General features: G+C 41.6%; 5 protein-coding genes across 8 annotated transcripts; 3 read left to right on the top strand and 2 right to left on the bottom strand.

Moving 5' to 3' along the window:
* The first annotated feature begins 270 nt into the window (after positions 1-270).
* LOC6542072 (protein piwi) lies at positions 271-7,507 on the top strand. Its single transcript, XM_026978376.1, has 8 exons — positions 271-486; positions 4,224-4,808; positions 4,861-5,181; positions 5,254-5,408; positions 5,644-5,844; positions 5,896-6,087; positions 6,205-6,315; positions 6,378-7,507. The coding sequence occupies exons 1-8, from the start codon at positions 403-405 to the stop codon at positions 7,258-7,260; spliced, it is 2,532 nt and encodes an 843-aa protein (XP_026834177.1). The 5' UTR covers positions 271-402; the 3' UTR covers positions 7,261-7,507.
* Positions 7,508-7,545: 38 nt separating this feature from the next.
* LOC6541548 (wiskott-Aldrich syndrome protein family member 2) lies at positions 7,546-13,220 on the bottom strand. 4 transcript variants are annotated; one of them, XM_015159420.2, is made up of 7 exons: positions 12,953-13,220; positions 11,262-12,070; positions 10,992-11,093; positions 10,294-10,374; positions 8,877-9,556; positions 8,562-8,811; positions 8,144-8,388 (listed from the first exon to the last, which is right to left on the bottom strand). In XM_015159420.2, the coding sequence occupies exons 2-7, from the start codon at positions 12,004-12,006 to the stop codon at positions 8,210-8,212; spliced, it is 2,037 nt and encodes a 678-aa protein (XP_015014906.1). In that variant the 5' UTR covers positions 12,007-12,070; positions 12,953-13,220; the 3' UTR covers positions 8,144-8,209. The 4 variants fall into 4 exon arrangements, with proteins under 4 accessions (XP_026834178.1, XP_015014906.1, XP_001969889.2 ...); XM_001969853.3 differs by lacking the exon at positions 10,992-11,093 and having other exon boundaries at positions 12,953-13,218; XM_026978377.1 differs by lacking the exons at positions 10,294-10,374; positions 10,992-11,093 and having other exon boundaries at positions 7,546-8,388; positions 12,953-13,217.
* Positions 13,221-13,512: 292 nt separating this feature from the next.
* On the top strand, positions 13,513-14,194 carry LOC6541762 (ATP synthase subunit g, mitochondrial). Its single transcript, XM_001969854.3, has 3 exons — positions 13,513-13,606; positions 13,663-13,717; positions 13,808-14,194. The coding sequence occupies exons 2-3, from the start codon at positions 13,678-13,680 to the stop codon at positions 14,065-14,067; spliced, it is 300 nt and encodes a 99-aa protein (XP_001969890.1). The 5' UTR covers positions 13,513-13,606; positions 13,663-13,677; the 3' UTR covers positions 14,068-14,194.
* A 473-nt stretch (positions 14,195-14,667) lies between these two features.
* Positions 14,668-16,546, top strand: LOC6543207 (DET1 homolog). The gene is made up of 2 exons (XM_001969855.3): positions 14,668-15,711; positions 15,769-16,546. Exons 1-2 carry the CDS (start codon positions 14,782-14,784, stop codon positions 16,444-16,446), a joined length of 1,608 nt encoding a protein of 535 aa, XP_001969891.1. The 5' UTR covers positions 14,668-14,781; the 3' UTR covers positions 16,447-16,546.
* A 9-nt stretch (positions 16,547-16,555) lies between these two features.
* LOC6542698 (proline-rich proteoglycan 2) lies at positions 16,556-17,439 on the bottom strand. The gene has a single exon (XM_001969856.3). The coding sequence runs from the start codon at positions 17,283-17,285 to the stop codon at positions 16,722-16,724; it is 564 nt and encodes a 187-aa protein (XP_001969892.3). The 5' UTR covers positions 17,286-17,439; the 3' UTR covers positions 16,556-16,721.
* Positions 17,440-17,443: the final 4 nt, after the last annotated feature.

Below are 17,443 nucleotides of genomic sequence, written 5' to 3' on the forward strand. Positions count from 1 at the left end.
GTAATAATTGATTGTCAAATATGTACTTAAGCTGTTTTAGGGTGGTGGTCACAAGATTTGAAATTTTTGAATATGTGAAGTTACGCTATTATTTTGCTAAAAACATTATGTGTGCATTATCTAGTCTATTTGGAGTTAACACAAGCTTGCACGGACTTTGTATACTATTTTATTTTATCATTTTCAAAGTTCTACGGAAAACGTAAAAGTAGTTAGAATGGAAGAAAACTGATTTCGGCTGTTTTCAAAAAAAAGATTGTTTTCTGTTATGCAGCCTGATATCGACACATTCCAAAAGTTGACGACCAACCTTGAAATATGTCCATCTGGTCACACTGAGTCCAAAGCGTCGTTTTTAAAGTTCTCTTTCAGTTCCTATTTGGAAATTATAAGCAAGTAGATATGGCTGATGATCAGGGACGTGGACGCAGGCGCCCACTTAACAAAGAAGAGCCCTCTAATTCCGGAGGAAGTTGTGATGGACCGGTATGTACATTTATTTCAACAATAAACAAAAATCATAGCTATCTAAAAACTGTAAAGCACATTCCTTTAAATTCCGTTATGTCGCCCACACAAAACACATCCATGTATGTACATACACGCATGCACTTACATAGATGGTAAATGTATTTGTGTATAAACAAAAATCCGCGCACTTCTTTCTTCGGAATTTGACACCAAAAGGAAGCACTAAAAATCAAATAAATAAACAAAAATCCGCAATGAATTTGAGCTTGAAAACCCGACACAATCTGTCCTGGTCAACATTGTAAAAATTTCTTGAAAATTTCTTAAGTCATTCGGATAAACTCCACAGCAAGCATAAAATCCTCTTGAATTTCTGTTGACCAAGCACTTAATGCAAAAGGAATCCATTATATTCTCTAAAACGCTTCTTTCAATTTCAACTTCCAAGTAGAATTATTGACATTTCTGTTTCGCTATATTGAGCTTTTTTTTTACGTATGGAAAGAACATGAAATAAAAGTTTTGGTAAAAGTCCCCTATCGTGGACCAATTTCTAAGTAAAACAAGAGAGTACGAGACTACCTCAACTAACAGATACCCGTTACTCAGCTAGTGGGAGTGCTAACGAGAAAATTTAACATTTTATTAAATAAAAACCTACTGCACGAAATAAGCTGTGCGGCATAAAAATATGCTCATTTGTTTTTTTTAACCTTCTGTTTTATAGAAACAATTTAGAAAATTTTTTTTTGTATTTAAATTTTAAGAATTCAGTGTTAATATATCTCATTTTTTTCGAAACCTCCAAAAGTATGGCGGCACTGACGATTTAAACTTTTATTTTTAGACCGTGCGAAATAAGCTGCGAGCCCTTGTAATAGATTGTCAAATATCTCCCCTCCGCTTTTCTGCTCTTTATTCAATGCTTTATAAAAAGTGTTACAGTGATCGGATTTAGTTCAAATATGCGCCGTTTTGTTCGATAATCTGTTTCCATCTAGACGGCAACTTCATAATACCTCCCTCGTAGAAGCCCCCCTCCTTATTTGCGAAGAACTCGGACAGCACTTTTCACAAGCCTCTTTTGAGTTCAACTTTACACCACCAAGGGCATTCGCCATGGACAGGAACAGGTGGAAACCTCCCATCCGAGCTCCCGTAGCTTCTGACGAGTCATCAACGAAGTGTGTGGTCTGGCGTTGTCCTGGTGGAACACTACACCCTTCCTGTTGGCCAATTCTGGACGCTTCTGGTCGATCGCCTGCTTCAAGCGGTCCAGTTGATCGCAGTAGATGGTAGAATTAAGCGTCTGGCCATATGGGAGCAGCTCATAGTGGATGATTCCCTTCCAATCCCACCAAACACACAGCAAAACCTTCCTGGCCGTCAATCCCGGCTTGGCCACTGTCAATCCCGGCCTACGACCACGACCGTTTTCGCTTGATATTGTCGTATGTGATCCATTTTTCGTCGCCAGTCACCATCCACTTCAAGAATGGGTCGAGTTCGTTCCGTTTCAGCAGCATATCGCAGGCGTTGATTCGGTCCAGAAGGTTTTTTTTGCGTCAAATCATGCGGCACCCAAACATCAAGCTTTTTTTTATATCCAGCCTTCTGCAGATAGTTTAAAATGGTTTGGTGACTAACTCCCATCTCCTGGGCGATGTCACGAGATGCCACATGCCGGTCTAACTCGATGTATTCCATGATTTGATCGGTATTTGTCGTCACAGGTCTTCCGCCGGCTGGCTTATCCATGGTGTCGTTTTCACCGGCTCTGAATCGTCGAAACCATTCCTCCGCGGTTTGAAGTGATAGAGTACCATCCCCCAAAACACCATTAATCTCACGGAACGTTTCTCTAGCGGATTTGCCTTTAACGAAGGAAAACTTTAAAATAGCGCGAATTTCGGCGTTAGTGATCTCCATGTTTACACGTCTATAACTATTGAACGCAATATCCAAACCAATCATGCATAGCGTTTTGTAGGTTATGTCAAGACCTTTCAAATTATGTATAGTATTGCCAGATACGAGCTCTGTAGCGCTTTCAAAAGACAAAAAGGCGGAAGGGAGATATTTGACAACCTTATATATCGATAAAATTTTGGGTGTTACACGCTTTGTGGGCGTTAGAGTGGGCGTGGCAACTGTTAGGAAACTTGCGATGCGTCTATGTCTCTGGAATCTGCTTTAAGTATTAGCTTTTAGTGTCTGAGATCGACGTTCATGCCGATCAACTTGACTATTGATCCTGTGATCAAGAATATATACATACATGTACATAGATTTTATATTTCGTACTTTTCAAAGAATCTAGTATACCCTTTTACCAAAGACATTAGAATAAGAAGATGCGTAACGCCATACGATTTTTTTGCACGTTTTTTTTTTCGTGCTGGCTCTAGAGCTGGATCCAGGCTCTCTCGAATTTTTGTTCAAGAGCCAGAGAGAGAGAGCACTCTAGAGTCAGCAGCTCTCTTGTACGCAACAGCGACAGCCGATCACTGTATGTGTGCACACGTATGCTCATATATTGTAAATTTGACAAAATTGTCTTTCACCTACAAGTTAGTAAACTTAAAATCTATATTACTTTTTATCGATTGCCACTATGTTCAAAACTTTTATTTTGCATTGCCTTAACATGATAATTATTTGAATACATCATAAAAATAGGAATAGATGAATAAATGTACATAATACCTAATTAATAAATTACTTTATACTACAATAATAGTCGTTCAGCTTGCGACGTGAAAAAAATTTGAAGTTAGTGATTCTTAGGTGCTTATGTCCACTGGTCCTGCCTCAAGAATTCAATTTTGCATTAAACAGGTTGCATATTTGAATTTATTTTAGAAATATTAATTTTTAAATTTGAATTATTTTCTTATATATATATTCTTTTTTTTTTGAAAAATCTTTATATTTGCGTGCGTTTGAACAAAGGGTGACAACTGTAGAAATCCTTCAGTTAACGAATTTAATATAATAATTGTCAAACTAATATCCCTACACCTTTTTAAATCAGATGATGTATTATGCTATCATTCCATTCAATTATATATCAGCCTTGCCTTGAAAAAAAAGGAAAAAAAAAACAAAAATATTCTGTATCATTTTCACAGATTGTACATAATCATATATTTATCTTATCAGCATTTCATCACCTCCAATATTCATCACCATTCTTAACAACTTCGTGATGGCTTGGAGCAAAGGAAACACAAAAAAATATTTTAGGCACCCTTTTTGTTCTCTAATTCTTCTTTGAGCCTAGCAACAATAACTTCCTAGGCTTGTCCGTAAGTTCGATAGTTTAGACGAAAATTGACACTGTTCGAAATCAGTTTGCTAAGTTTTTTTTAACCGGGCAACGTTTTAGAGTTACATTTGTTGTTTTTAACCACATAGTGTTCTTTGTTTTAGCTTAATATTAAATAAAATTCTTTATTGTTCGTCATTGCGATTGTTTTCAGTGTAGAAAGGTTAGTCGAGTTAAGTTCAGATTCACCGGCTCTCGCACGATCTCTCTTTTTTTTAAGATAATTTCAATAAAAATGTGCGTAGCTATTCGGAAAAAAATTGTATGGGTGTCAATACGCGACATACATATAGTAAAAACTCACATTCCAAACGATTCATAACCGCCGTGTGCACTCTTGATAGCGCCTTCTATATTTACTTTTGTAATATTATACAAGTTAGAAATTCTTCTTACGACTAATTATAATATTTTTTTTATGCAGCGGGAGAAAATATTCAGAGCGTCTTCATCGGATGGCTCGAGAGCGGATCCTCGAGTAGAGACGTTAAGAGAGAGAGGAGCTACCGAGGAAGCCCCCAGACGTGGGGATGGAATACAAGAGCGAAGACCGTGGAGCGATCAATATGATTACCTAAATACCCGTCCGGCTGAGTTGGTATCCAAGAAGGGAACCGATGGCGTTCCGGTCATGCTGCAGACGAACTTTTTCCGACTAAAAACTAAGCCGGAATGGCGGATCGTTCATTATCATGTGGAGTTCGAGCCGAGCATCGAGAATCCTCGTGTCCGTATGGGAGTTTTGTCCAATCATGCTAACTTTCTGGGATCAGGCTATCTTTTCGACGGGCTGCAACTGTTCACCACCCGGAAATTTGAGCAGGAAATCACGGTACTCAGCGGAAAGTCAAAGCTGGACATTGAATACAAAATATCCATAAAGTTCGTGGGATTCATATCGTGTGCTGAACCGCGCTTTTTGCAAGTTTTGAATCTAATTTTGCGGCGCTCCATGAAGGGTCTAAAGCTGGAATTAGTTGGTCGTAATCTCTTTGATCCCCGAGCCAAGGTAATTTCTTTTTGTACCCTTTTAAATGCATTTAAAATATGATTTATTTTAGATTGAAATAAGGGAGTTCAAAATGGAGTTATGGCCGGGCTATGAGACATCCATTCGTCAGCATGAAAAGGATATTCTGTTGGGCACCGAAATAACTCACAAAGTTATGCGCACTGAAACCGTCTACGACATAATGCGACGATGCTCACAAAATCCGGGTCGTCATCAGGACGAAGTACGAGTAAATGTTTTGGATTTGATTGTCCTTACAGATTACAATAACAAAACTTATCGTATTAATGATGTCGACTTTGGACAAACTCCGAAATCAACATTCAGTTGCAAGGGTAGGGATATAAGTTTTGTGGAATACTATCTCACTGTAAGTACCAAGGATGTATCATCGATGTATATACACCACATTTACTATACTACCAACATTTATTCTCCTTAGAAATATAATATTCGCATTCGTGACCATAATCAGCCATTGTTGGTATCAAAAAATAAGGACAAGGCTCTGAAAACTAACGCCAGCGAATTAGTCGTACTAATTCCTGAGCTTTGCAGAGTGACTGGGCTCAATGACGACATGCGCTCAAACTTTCAGTAAGATTTTTAACAATTTAATATTTTTATACCATAATTAACAAAGACTTTAACAAAGAATCCACTGAAAATGTGTAATTGTTGGGTAATTTTACATTATCCAAGAATTATATTATGCAATTGTGTTTTCCGAAACAAGAATGTACAAGATAAACAAAATATAAAAAAATACAAAAAAATTAAAGTATACCCATATATATTTTTGACTAGCTCTACACTTGTATTTCATAAACAGGCTTATGCGTGCCATGAGTAGTTACACGCGAATGAACCCGAAACAACGCATTGATCGATTGCGCACTTTTAACCACCGTTTGCACAACACTCCAGAGAGTGTGAAAGTTTTGAGAGACTGGAACATGGATCTCGACAAGAACGTCACAGAAGTGCAAGGCCGGATAATTGGACAACAGAACATCGTGTTTCACCATGGAAAGTGAGTTGATGCAAATTATCACTACAAGCTTTAATTAAATAATGTTTTCAGGGTTCCTGCTGGAGAAAACGCTGATTGGCAAAGGCACTTCAGAGACCAAAGGATGCTCACCACTCCGAGCGATGGCCTCGATCGGTGGGCTGTTATCGCGCCGCAAAGGAATTCAAGTGAACTAAGAGCTCTTCTTGACTGTTTGTATAGAGCGTCCAGTGGAATGGGTCTACGTATTAGAAGCCCCCAGGAGTGAGCTATTTAAAAAACACTTAATTCACTTAATTCGTAAAGCGAGGTTTCACGTGCTTACACTTACATTTTCGTGGTTTGTTTACTTGGTCTACTTTACTATCGTTTTTCACACAGATTCATAATTTATGACGATCGCACGGCAACTTATGTGAGAGCTATGGATGATTGTGCTCGCTCGGATCCCAAACTTATATTATGCCTTGTACCCAATGACAACGTTGAAAGGTATTTATTATCCTTCAAATTACACAAATTTCACAAATTACACAAATATCTTTTCATTTTAGATACTCGTCAATCAAAAAGAGAGGATACGTTGACAGGGCTGTGCCCACTCAAGTTGTGACTATAAAAACGACTAAGAATCGTAGCCTAATGAGCATTGCCACCAAAATAGCAATTCAATTGAATTGCAAGTTAGGATATACGCCGTGGATGATAGAGCTGCCCTTGTCCGGATTAATGACGATCGGCTTTGACATTGCGAAGAGCACACGTGATCGCAAGAGGGCTTACGGAGCATTGATCGCCTCAATGGATCTACAGCAAAACTCCACGTACTTTAGCACGGTCACGGAGTGTAGTGCCTTTGATGTGCTCGCTAACACCCTTTGGCCCATGATAGCAAAGGCCCTGCGCCAATATCAACGAGAGCATAAGAAGCTGCCATCACGAATCGTATTCTATCGAGACGGAGTGAGCTCTGGTTCTCTTAAGCAGCTTTTTGAATTTGAAGTGAAAGACATCGTAGAGAAGCTCAAAGCTGAATACGCCCGCGTCGATCTAAGCCCACCACAATTAGCCTATATTGTGGTTACCAGATCCATGAACTCGCGCTTCTTTCTTAACGGACAAAACCCTCCGCCTGGTACTGTAGTTGATGACGTTATAACTCTGCCCGAGCGGTATGACTTCTATCTGGTCTCCCAACAAGTTCGCCAGGGAACAGTGTCGCCAACCAGCTACAACGTTCTTTACAGCACCATGGGTATCTCCCCGGAGAAAATGCAGAAACTTACGTACAAGATGTGTCACTTGTACTATAATTGGTCAGGCACCACACGAGTTCCCGCCGTTTGCCAGTACGCTAAAAAACTTGCTACTCTTGTCGGTACGAACTTGCACTCCATTCCGCAGAATGCGCTCGAAAAGAAGTTTTATTATCTGTAATTGGATATACTTTAAGACGGAGTTTTGGACCCTTCCTAAGAGGCAGTAAATGAAGGTAGCGCCGCCATTTTTATTTTATAAATTCTTTCTTACTTTTGCAAACCACTTCAGCATTTATGTCTGAATATGAAATGCTTTACTGATCTATTTTCTAACAAAAACTCAATTGACTCAATTGAATTATGGTATTTAAGCTTAAACCAAAGGAAACAATAATCAAAATCAAACATTAAAAGTTATCAAACAAGACGTATTCATTAATTTGGAATATAATTACTTTATTTTTATTATATATTTTAGTTTGTGTAAAGAAAAATTACATACATCCACGTTTGCTTACTTAACCACACATCCATGGCTGCTTATATTCGTGAAACATATTTTATTAATTATACAGGTATTTAACTTTCACATGGATAATACAAATTCATAGCTTGTTGAGTATATTGAAATGCTACGGGAGTTCGATATTTTAATGTATTTGTATTTACAAAATTCTAAATTTTCATTTGGATAAATGTTTAATATTGAGTTCAATGGTAATATCGATTATTTATAATTTAATATCCAAACACCGACTACTATGATACAGAAGCCCATATCTTTTTAGACCTTGACTCCAAAGAAGCGAAAAAACAAGCATGTCTTTAAATCGCGATCTATGGATTGTCGTCTAGGCTTAAAATGCAAATGCGTTCACTAAAGCGATTAATTTAACGATAATTACTCGTTGGTGTATATACAATTCTATTACATTTTTGATTTTAGACATATTATTTAGGATTAGGTTTATATTGTATAAAGGGTGGTAGAAAAGCTTTGGTGCTTTTGTGTAATCCAATTTTATACCACGCTTGGTTAAGACCATCGTATGGATTAATTCTCTTTGGAATTACTTTTTCTTTTTGTTTTTTAGAATTAGGTCAGGCTTTAACGAGTTAATCAGGGATCAAGCCGATGTTTCAGTAGGTTCCATCCAGCCCTCGCTGTCGTCCTCGCTATCCGAATCCTCAGACTCGGATAATTCAATAGCCACACGTCTGGCCAAGATTGAAGCCACATCCAATGGCGCCGCGTTTCGTTCAATTTCCTTCTGCTCCGACTTTTCGACTTTGCGTAGAGTAATACCTGGAATGATTAATTAATTAATTGTCAGTTTTAAATATTCAAACAAAATCAAAAAGCCAATTCATCTTAGTCTGAATTTTCAGTTTGAATTTAAATTTGGGAAATATGTCTACAATATGTTGCACTCTTAATCCATTCAAACTTTAAATTAGTTTCCAATTGCAATTACTCACCATCTCGAATGGCCTTCATCAAATCGTTGCGTGGGTCATGGAATGGAGGCAGCATTTTCTTGGGTGCAACAATGTGGGGCACACCATTTTGTTGGCCGGGCTGCATTTCGCCATTGCCCAAAGATTTGGGAAGAATTTGATGCGGGCGCAGCAGCGTGTGTTGGTTTCCACTACCCATGCCTTCCTCTACTGGAGGCGGTGGCGGCGGCGGTGGTGGCGCGGCATTAGGTGGCGACATCTTAGGCGAGTGCTGCAAGGGATTGTCACAAATGAAATAAAACTTTGATTTATTAATACCGTCACTGAACAACAAACCTGGTCTGGAACCGGCGGTGGTGGCGGCAAGTCGCTAAGGGAGTTCAGTTGATTGCCCGCCATCCCGATGCTGTGGAAAGTAGTGCTCAGCTGCGTAATGACCATTTCATTGGCATTCTGGACGCTGTTGGGAGTCATCTGCGGAGATCCAGCTCCCGACGAACTGTTTGCCCGGCCAAGCAGTTTGGCCGCCATGTGCCCGCTGTTGACTCCGTTCATGCCGGACATTGGTGAAATGACGTCTGGAACTGGTGGAGGCGGAGGCAATGCATCCCGACTGGTCGACATACTTCTGCCCCTTGTCGGAGTGTTGGCGTTGGAAGCTGTGGGCGTACCACCACCGCTGCCATTCGACGGCGGAGCCGGTGGCGGCTGTGAGGGACGCGGCTTGTTACGCGACGGTGTTCCCGGTCCGTAGATGGGTTCCGGCGACATCACACCCTGTCCAGTTTGGCCGTACAGCGCATGCGACTGATACAACCCGGCGTCATACATCTGCTGATGCTGCATGTGCATCTGCTGAGGGCCACCCATGCCGTTGCCGAAGGTGGCAGCATACTGATTGCCCATCTGGGGAGGGAGCTGTTCGTAGGTGCTACCATCGATCTGTTCCGACTGATAGCTTCGGTTCAATTCGATCGAGTTAGGACGAGGCGGACGTGTATCGTACACTCCCATATCTAGAAAAACGAATGTGAGATATTAGAGCCATTGACTCACACCCATTAAAATCAACGTTTATACAGGACACACATCTCATTTAAAAACACGCCAATTATTTTGTAATTACACTCGAGGAATATCAAGACACTTATGTAATTACAAGCAATTCCAAATTTCTGTGCAGTTGAGACAGGCCGCTGGACTCGAATAGAAATTTTTGATGAATATATGTACAAACATCCGATTAAAAGTCTTTTAAGCTCGTTGCACAGAAAAGAATTTAGAGATACTATTGTAGAATAAGATGTGGCGACTGAAAGGAATTAGTATAGCTGCAGAGTGGCATGTAGACGTAGATATAGAAATTGACTGAACTACAACAGAAAGATAGGAGGATCCTAAACAAAAACTGCGGCTCAATCATGAATCGCGTGTATGAAATGAATTTAAGTATAATGCAAAATGCAAAATGCATTGTAATCATAATGTGCACACACATTACAAAAATATTGCAAGGTAGAAAGAAGTTGACTAGTTTACAGTGTTTTGAGATAATAAATCTGCACTTTGCATGACCATGAAACTCATAAATCATCGCCATTCCGATTGATAGTTTGAAAAAGAGAGTGTTCTCTGTACACACAAATACTAAAGGAACTCAAAAAGGATTGCTAGTAAGGTAATGGGATAGAAGCGTGTGAAAGAACATATATAGTCTTTACTGAGCTTGCTAAAAGGTGTGTGGATGTCTAACCTGCAATCGCAACGGCGGTTTGCTTGGTGACATTACTGTTATTCTCCAAATGCGAAAGCATATTATAAGGCTTTACTGTATCTGTAAATGAGATGGTTATGCGCGATTGATCCATTCGTAATTGCAATGCTAATTATGTTCACGTTCATTAATATCGTAACCAAAAACAATAAGAGAGTTCATATAAACAACATGCAAATAAATAAAAGCTGCGAAAAATAATCGACCATTCGGAGGATGAAATCGTAAGTTTTTCTGGCCGTATTTACCATCAACAAGGCGAACTTCATGGGAAGAAATTCACTAAATTCAAATTAGAGAAAATCAAGGTCGAAAGTCTTGCTAACTTACAGGAGACTGAACACGACTGGCAGAAATTGTGTAATAGTAAATGGAATAGCATAGATCATGTATCTTTCTTAGATTTTTGATCAAACCTTTTTGATGGAACTCTTGTTAGTTTTAAAGCTCTGGAAACTTAGCTTCGGTCACCTTTCTTTGGGTCGTGATTGTGTGGGTTAATTTTAATTAACAGCAACTTCAAAATAATACAAATTAGTGATCTTTCTAACTGGGTTTTGAGGCGCATCGAAAACTAGCGAGCTTTTGAGTGAAGTGGGTGAATGAATGGCGGGTACATCTGTTTTGTGGGATGTCAGCCGGGCGGAAATAAAAGCTACGTGGCCCCATCATCGTACCTACGTCTTGGATATTACCGACAACTTGGTGGTGCGCATCGAGAGTGCTATGCCGCAAATCGATGTCAGCCTCGCCCACAGTCTGTATTTTGACTAGCTGAACTACACGGGCAGACAGGACATAATTGATAATTAAAATATACCATTCAATAGCAAGACAAGTGCAAATAGTCAGTGCGCGAAACAAACGTTCCAATAACAGCCTATGAATTTGGTTCGCACTGAATACTTGGCTCTCTCGGAGACCAATCCCTTTCGCCAAGTACTTACTTCCGTATCCGGCTTCTTCGTTGACCATGGAATTCGGTGTGCGGTAAATGACGTTGTTGGGCATCAATGTCTCGCCGTGCACCAGTGCACGTTGTCGCTGCTGTTCGCGCGTATTGTGCGGCACCCTGATTTTGGTCTTCTGTTTCTTATTGCCACGTCCAGCCGCTCCGCCGGCTCCACCTTCCTGCCGCGGTCTGTTTAGCTTTTTGCCCTTGTCGTGCATCACACGTTCAGTGTCCTTCAGCATCTCCTGTCGCCACAACTCAAAGAAGTAGTTGGGATCCGTGTAGAACTTAAGACCATCCTTGCCATCGTCTCGATAGACGTTGAGCTTGTCCAGAGGCGGCGGCTTGTCGCACTGAGCATATGTGTCCATCATGGGCGCCGGCATGGTGGCGCGTGAAAAGATCTGCTGGTCGAACACCTTGGCCGACTTGAAGGCCTTCTTTCGGGTAATGTCCGTTAAGGGCACCTCCTCAACTGTGCTGTCCAGCTGGGTCACTTTGATGGCTAGGCGGTCAATGCGCGCCTGCAGCGAGTTTGCCCGATCTCCGATGTTGCCCACGTCGCGGGCCAGTTCACCGAACACATCCTCTGCGTGCTTGGACAGCGAAGACAGCTGGCGTATGATGTTCGTCAGCGTGGTGTTGGTGACCGTCTCCAGCTCCACGGACTGCAGCTCATCCTGCTGGTACACGGAGCGGGCCACATGCACGGGTTCTATCGATCGTTTGGGCAGCGGCATGGTCGGGCGCAATTGAAAATTATCTCCAACTTGGCACACCCGTAAATTAGCGCGTCCTCATCGACTAAAACGGAATTAATAAATAATCAATAAGGGTTTATATAGAATAATGTATACAAATTTATGAAAGGCATATGAATCCCTCTTGAATATAAAACTCTGTATTAACTAGGGTATTTCATTACGTTTAATATTGATTTACTAATATTGAAAATTTGATCCTGCGTAGGTAGGTTGTAGCAAATTGTTTGGATGTTATTAAATTAATTTGTTAGTATTTTAATTTAGAAAACCGGACGCTATACATTTTTAAAGAACATTCGTAGCATATTCTATTAAAATTCGTTTAAAGAGATTTGACATCACTACACTAAACCGTCAAGATTTCACGAGACGCTTATCCATGTGAGACGTGTTCTTTACAATCGCCGATATGTAATTTGAATTGTTTTGGGATATGCGCGACTAGCGAACTCGACGTCTGGACCACACCCCACGGCAGCGATACCCACAGCGAGGTGATAAGGGCGTAACGCCCAAGTCACCCCCGCAAGATGCACTTTGCAGTCCCGGCGAGATTAGTCGAAAATGCGCCCCTTTTCGGTGGCAGTATCTGGGTGCTATGACCTGGGGCCTTTACGTGGGCACCTATTCCATACGTGCATATACGTATATCGTCGGGGCCTCCCACCAACGCATATTAGACCGTCACGCACTCACACACACGCACGAGCAGCAGCAGCAGCAGCACCCAAGTAATGTACCTATGTGTGGGCCACTGACTCTTTCAGATTTTCGCACTGAAACAATCGCACTAAATCGCAACAGTGCACACAAATGTATCTCTCACACTTTCTATTCGTAGTGCCTGCTGCGATTTTGATTTTGAACAGCGCAGCTTAGTCTTACACAGTCCACCTCACTTTACAGCACCTCGCACACTCACCGCCCGTCACACTTTTCGCTCGGCGGCTGGCACCACAACAAACATTAAGCAGCCACTTCCGTTTCGGGGGTTCGGTGGCAAACTCGATCCGATGAGAACTCTAATTAGCCAATTTGGGGCTTGAAAAATGCAAATATTTGCTCGTTTTGTGGAAACTAAGATTTCCACACCTTTGCAGTGTGACCGAAGTTTTGCAGTTCGAGAACACCGCAGGGCTTCATCACTTCGGAAAATCTGACATAAGTACTTGTTACCGCAAGATTCGCATGGAAATATATATATTTCCTTAAATAAATAAATAAATACAACATATTATTGTATATAATTTATGTAATAAATATTTTAATTACATTTCAATCATTTTAGCCACTTAATCGACACCCACTTAATATTTTGGGCTGAGGGTGAGGAGAAATAAATAATAAATTTTAAAATATATTTTATTTAAAACTGATTAAATTAGTTAGTTCAATTAGTTAGCCTGATTAAATTAGTTTAAAAAAGTTATACGAATACTAATGTTTCCCCTTTCCTTAATTAACGAGTAAGGTAAGTTGTATTTTTTATTTTTCAGTATTTATCCGCCGATCGATAACTATTGGTCCAGCCCTGGCCCCAATGCATAACATCTCTGTTTCGTCGCACACTGAATAGGTAAGTTTTCCGCACATTTCGTTGATTTCCTCTTGTATAATTCCAACTGCTTGCAGAACCAAATTGAAAAGATGGCGGGTTTGGCTACCAAGGGATCAGGACTTGTGAACAGTGAGTGTCTCGATTCGAATACAATCGAAATGGTCAACCACCTTCAGCGCCTGACAATCGTTAAATTATGTAATGATCGCTTTTTTGCAGGGCTCCTCACACAGGCGAGGCCCCAACTGGACGTCTTTCTTAAGTACGCCAAGGTGGAGCTGACGCCCCCGACGCCCGCCGATATTCCAGCCATCCGCCAGGGCCTGGGCAATATCATCAAGGGAGCCAAGACCGGCGCCTATAAGAACCTCACCGTTCGCGAGGCCTGGCTTAACACCCTGGTGACTGCCGAGGTCATCTTCTGGTTCTACATCGGAGAGTGCATCGGCAAGCGCCACATTGTGGGCTACAATGTCTAAGCTTACTATAGTCTCTGCTTGGTAGTCATTGGAATGGGCAAACTGATCCCTAACAGATGTGTACATTTATATGTCTGCGAACATTTCGACTCTGAATAAAGTGAAATAGTAATTTAAAATTCCGAAATATTTCGAAAAATACAATGTTTTCTGAAAGCCGCTTAAACGTTTACGCGGGATTAGTGTAACTGGAGATGAGATTTATGTGAATCTTAGTTTGGAATCTTAAGATTCGAAAGAAGACAACCTCAAATTAACTTTTATTAACTGAGTTTCAGATGATATGAACTAAATAATTTGTGAAATTTCGAAAATTATATTCATAAACAATGTCGTAATCAAAGAGGCATACGGTGTCAGAAATATGCAGTCACATAGAGGGTTCGAAAGTAAACTGGATTAGTCCAGGTTATTAAATTAGTTTAATATTAAAATAAATAAATATTTTTAATTTGGCTTCGATAGATATTTTGTTTTTGTATATTTGTTTAAAAAAATCAATTGTTTTTGAATTCTTAATTTTATAAATAACCTATTCATTTAAATTTTAAAAAAGATTTCAATTATTTTTGTTGTAGTTAAACTCTTGTAGCCAGAGTATATTTTGCTAGTCTTACCACGGTCACACTCAACTTTATTTATTTTGCGATCGGAAGCCAACTGATTCATTGTGATCCCCAAGAATTGGACAGAACTTCCCCATTATCTGCCAGGATGGCCTACGAGAAGCGCCTGCGATCGCAGAACCTCGTGCATCTGCTGCAGAACCGCGAATCGGGATACACCAACGCGGGCAGACAGCTGGGCAGAATGCCGCTGTTGGCCTACGAGCGTTCCTTCTACAAGTGCATCACGCCGTGCCTGACCATTCCCTCGATTACGATTCCGCCGGTCTACCTGCGCAAGTTCACGCCGGACGGCAGCAAACTCCTGGCCTTCTCCCAGGATCAGCGCAACCTGCTCATCTACAGCTACAGGGGATTTAGTTGCGCGGCGGTGGGTGAACTGATCCGCCAGGCGGACGTGGGCAGTGTGGAGTGCTTTAGTAGCCAGGACAGCATCCTCAAGGGCACGATCTTTGAGCGCCTGTTTGCTAAGAAGGAGACACTGAATCTCTGCCAAGGCGACTATGGCCACTACTATCTGCACCGGGAGTTCAGTGTGTTCCTGGAGGATGGTCGGTATGTTCTGCTCGCCGCCATGACGGCTTTGCGCGGCGCCCTGCCGGTCAGTGATTACGTCCGGTACCCGGATCTGTACGACAAACTGGACGCCTTCTCGTATGTGTTCTTTTTAGTGGATTTGGAGCTAGGCGTGGTCACAGATAGACTAATACTGCCCAACGACTCCATCGTCATTGCCCACAACCAAGGCATTTTCGTATTTGACTCCACATTAACGATTATGTCCCGGCTGCATCAGTGCGTCTACGTCTACCGGGTGAATGACGGTAAGTTCCACGAGCAGGAGACGATTGGTCCCTGCCCGAGGGACTTTATCGAGCAGGCTACCACGGATTTTGACAACCTAGACGCCACCACAGTTTTGCCCATAACGCACATTAAACAGCGCATCCTCAGCTTCCTGTACCGCCAAATCGATACCACGGAAAAACAGAAGGTGTTTTACAGGAACTTTGAGTTTGTAAGTAACTTTATATACAGGGACAATAGGCTTCACATTCTTGCATACTTTCTTTAGATAGAAAACATGATCATGGAGAGAATGCAACTGGTGAATGAGGAACTTCTCCTGTTGCGCTATGAAGAGCGCCCAAAAGATACTGATACCATGCCCATGGATTCATCACCCCGCTACTTGTATGTATTCTTTTCAATACCTAGCGAAGAGGTGATTGGTGTGTATCGGAATTATTCCATGGACCTGCTGCAAATCGTACTGCAATTCTCTGACCAGATGAATAATGTGCGATCGCTGCAAACCGGAGATGCGCCCTCAATGCCAATGCATGTCGTCCTAAAGCAAAACCTTTTGAAGGCCAATAAATCCTTTTTTCAACATATGCTCTTGCGCTTTAACCCCATCGTACCAGTCAGCTCCCAGAGCCTCTCGCCGTCGCCCTATCTAAGGTTCAACGAATTCAGTTACGACAATCGGTACATGTCGCCTCTGGAGCGACCCCATCGCTTCTGCGCCGAACCCATTGTGTTTCGTGACCGTTCCACGCACTTAATCAAGTTCAGAATGCACGTCACGGCCCGTCGGCATATTAGTCCTCTAGCACCCCGGGAATTGTGCACCTTTATTTGGCATCCTTTTGAGCCACTGGTGTTCAGTATCCACAAATGCATGAACAGCTACACCTACCACGTGCACTTGTACAACCACAGCACGGTAGTGGATCAGTCAAGTGCCTAATCTGTACATATATTTGTATATTTTTGTGTATTACGTATATATGTAAGTACATTTATTATGTAATATATGTGATATTAAAAATCTTGTCTTCCTTCAGAAATATCTTCAGTTGAAATAGTAAGAGAAGAGTTCTTTCTTTTATTTTACCAAAGATTTTTTTGGAGATATTTAAAGATATTTAATTGGACTTTGCTACATTGTATTGAACGTCGACTTGAAACTTGAGGCCCAAACCGATGTTCAAAATTTCATGTAACATGGTATCTCGACTACGACTACGTGGAAGATTTGTGGTGTCCGTCCTCATTGTATTCCTTGTTGACCTTAAGGGAGTGGTTAATAACGCTCGAGCCGCCTGGAGGATAGTTTGGGGCATTCCCTGTTCCTGGGCCGGGAGCAGGCTGCTGTGGTTGCGGCTGGTTGGGGATCGCATTTGGGTTGTTAGCCGGATTCTGTCCAGGACCCGCCTGTGGTGGATAGCCGCCTGGATATCCGTTCGGGGCGGGGGGATACATGGGCGGTGGAGGAGGCTGTTGCGGCAGTTGTTGTGGTGGTGGCGGCATATATGGATGGTAGGGATATGAAGGGTAGCCACCCATTGGCGGATAAGCAGGATACGTAGGATACGGCATTTGATATGGATACATATTGTATGGATTTGGGGGCATATAGCCCGGACCAGGATATGCGGGGTAATTGTACTTGTGCTCCGTCGTGGAGTACTTGTGATTTTTCTCTCCACTGCTGCTGTCGCTGTCGCTGCTATCACCGTTCACCCGGACCACTCCGTACTGGAGGACCAGTACCAGAAGGACTCCAATCGCCACACAGCTATTCATTGTTCCGCTAACCACACGACGTTCGTTTAATCTAAGCTCACGAGTATGACTAAATCTTGCTCACGAAAATACCTTGTCCGTTCAGACAATTCAAATAGCCAGCGCGTGCGTTGATTTTGATAAGTCGACAAAAACATACAGATGCGACAAGGTTGCGG

Source organism: Drosophila erecta, unplaced genomic scaffold, assembly GCF_003286155.1.
Source record: "Drosophila erecta strain 14021-0224.00,06,07 unplaced genomic scaffold, DereRS2 tig00000055-arrow-pilon, whole genome shotgun sequence".
Taxonomy (NCBI): domain Eukaryota; kingdom Metazoa; phylum Arthropoda; class Insecta; order Diptera; family Drosophilidae; genus Drosophila; species Drosophila erecta.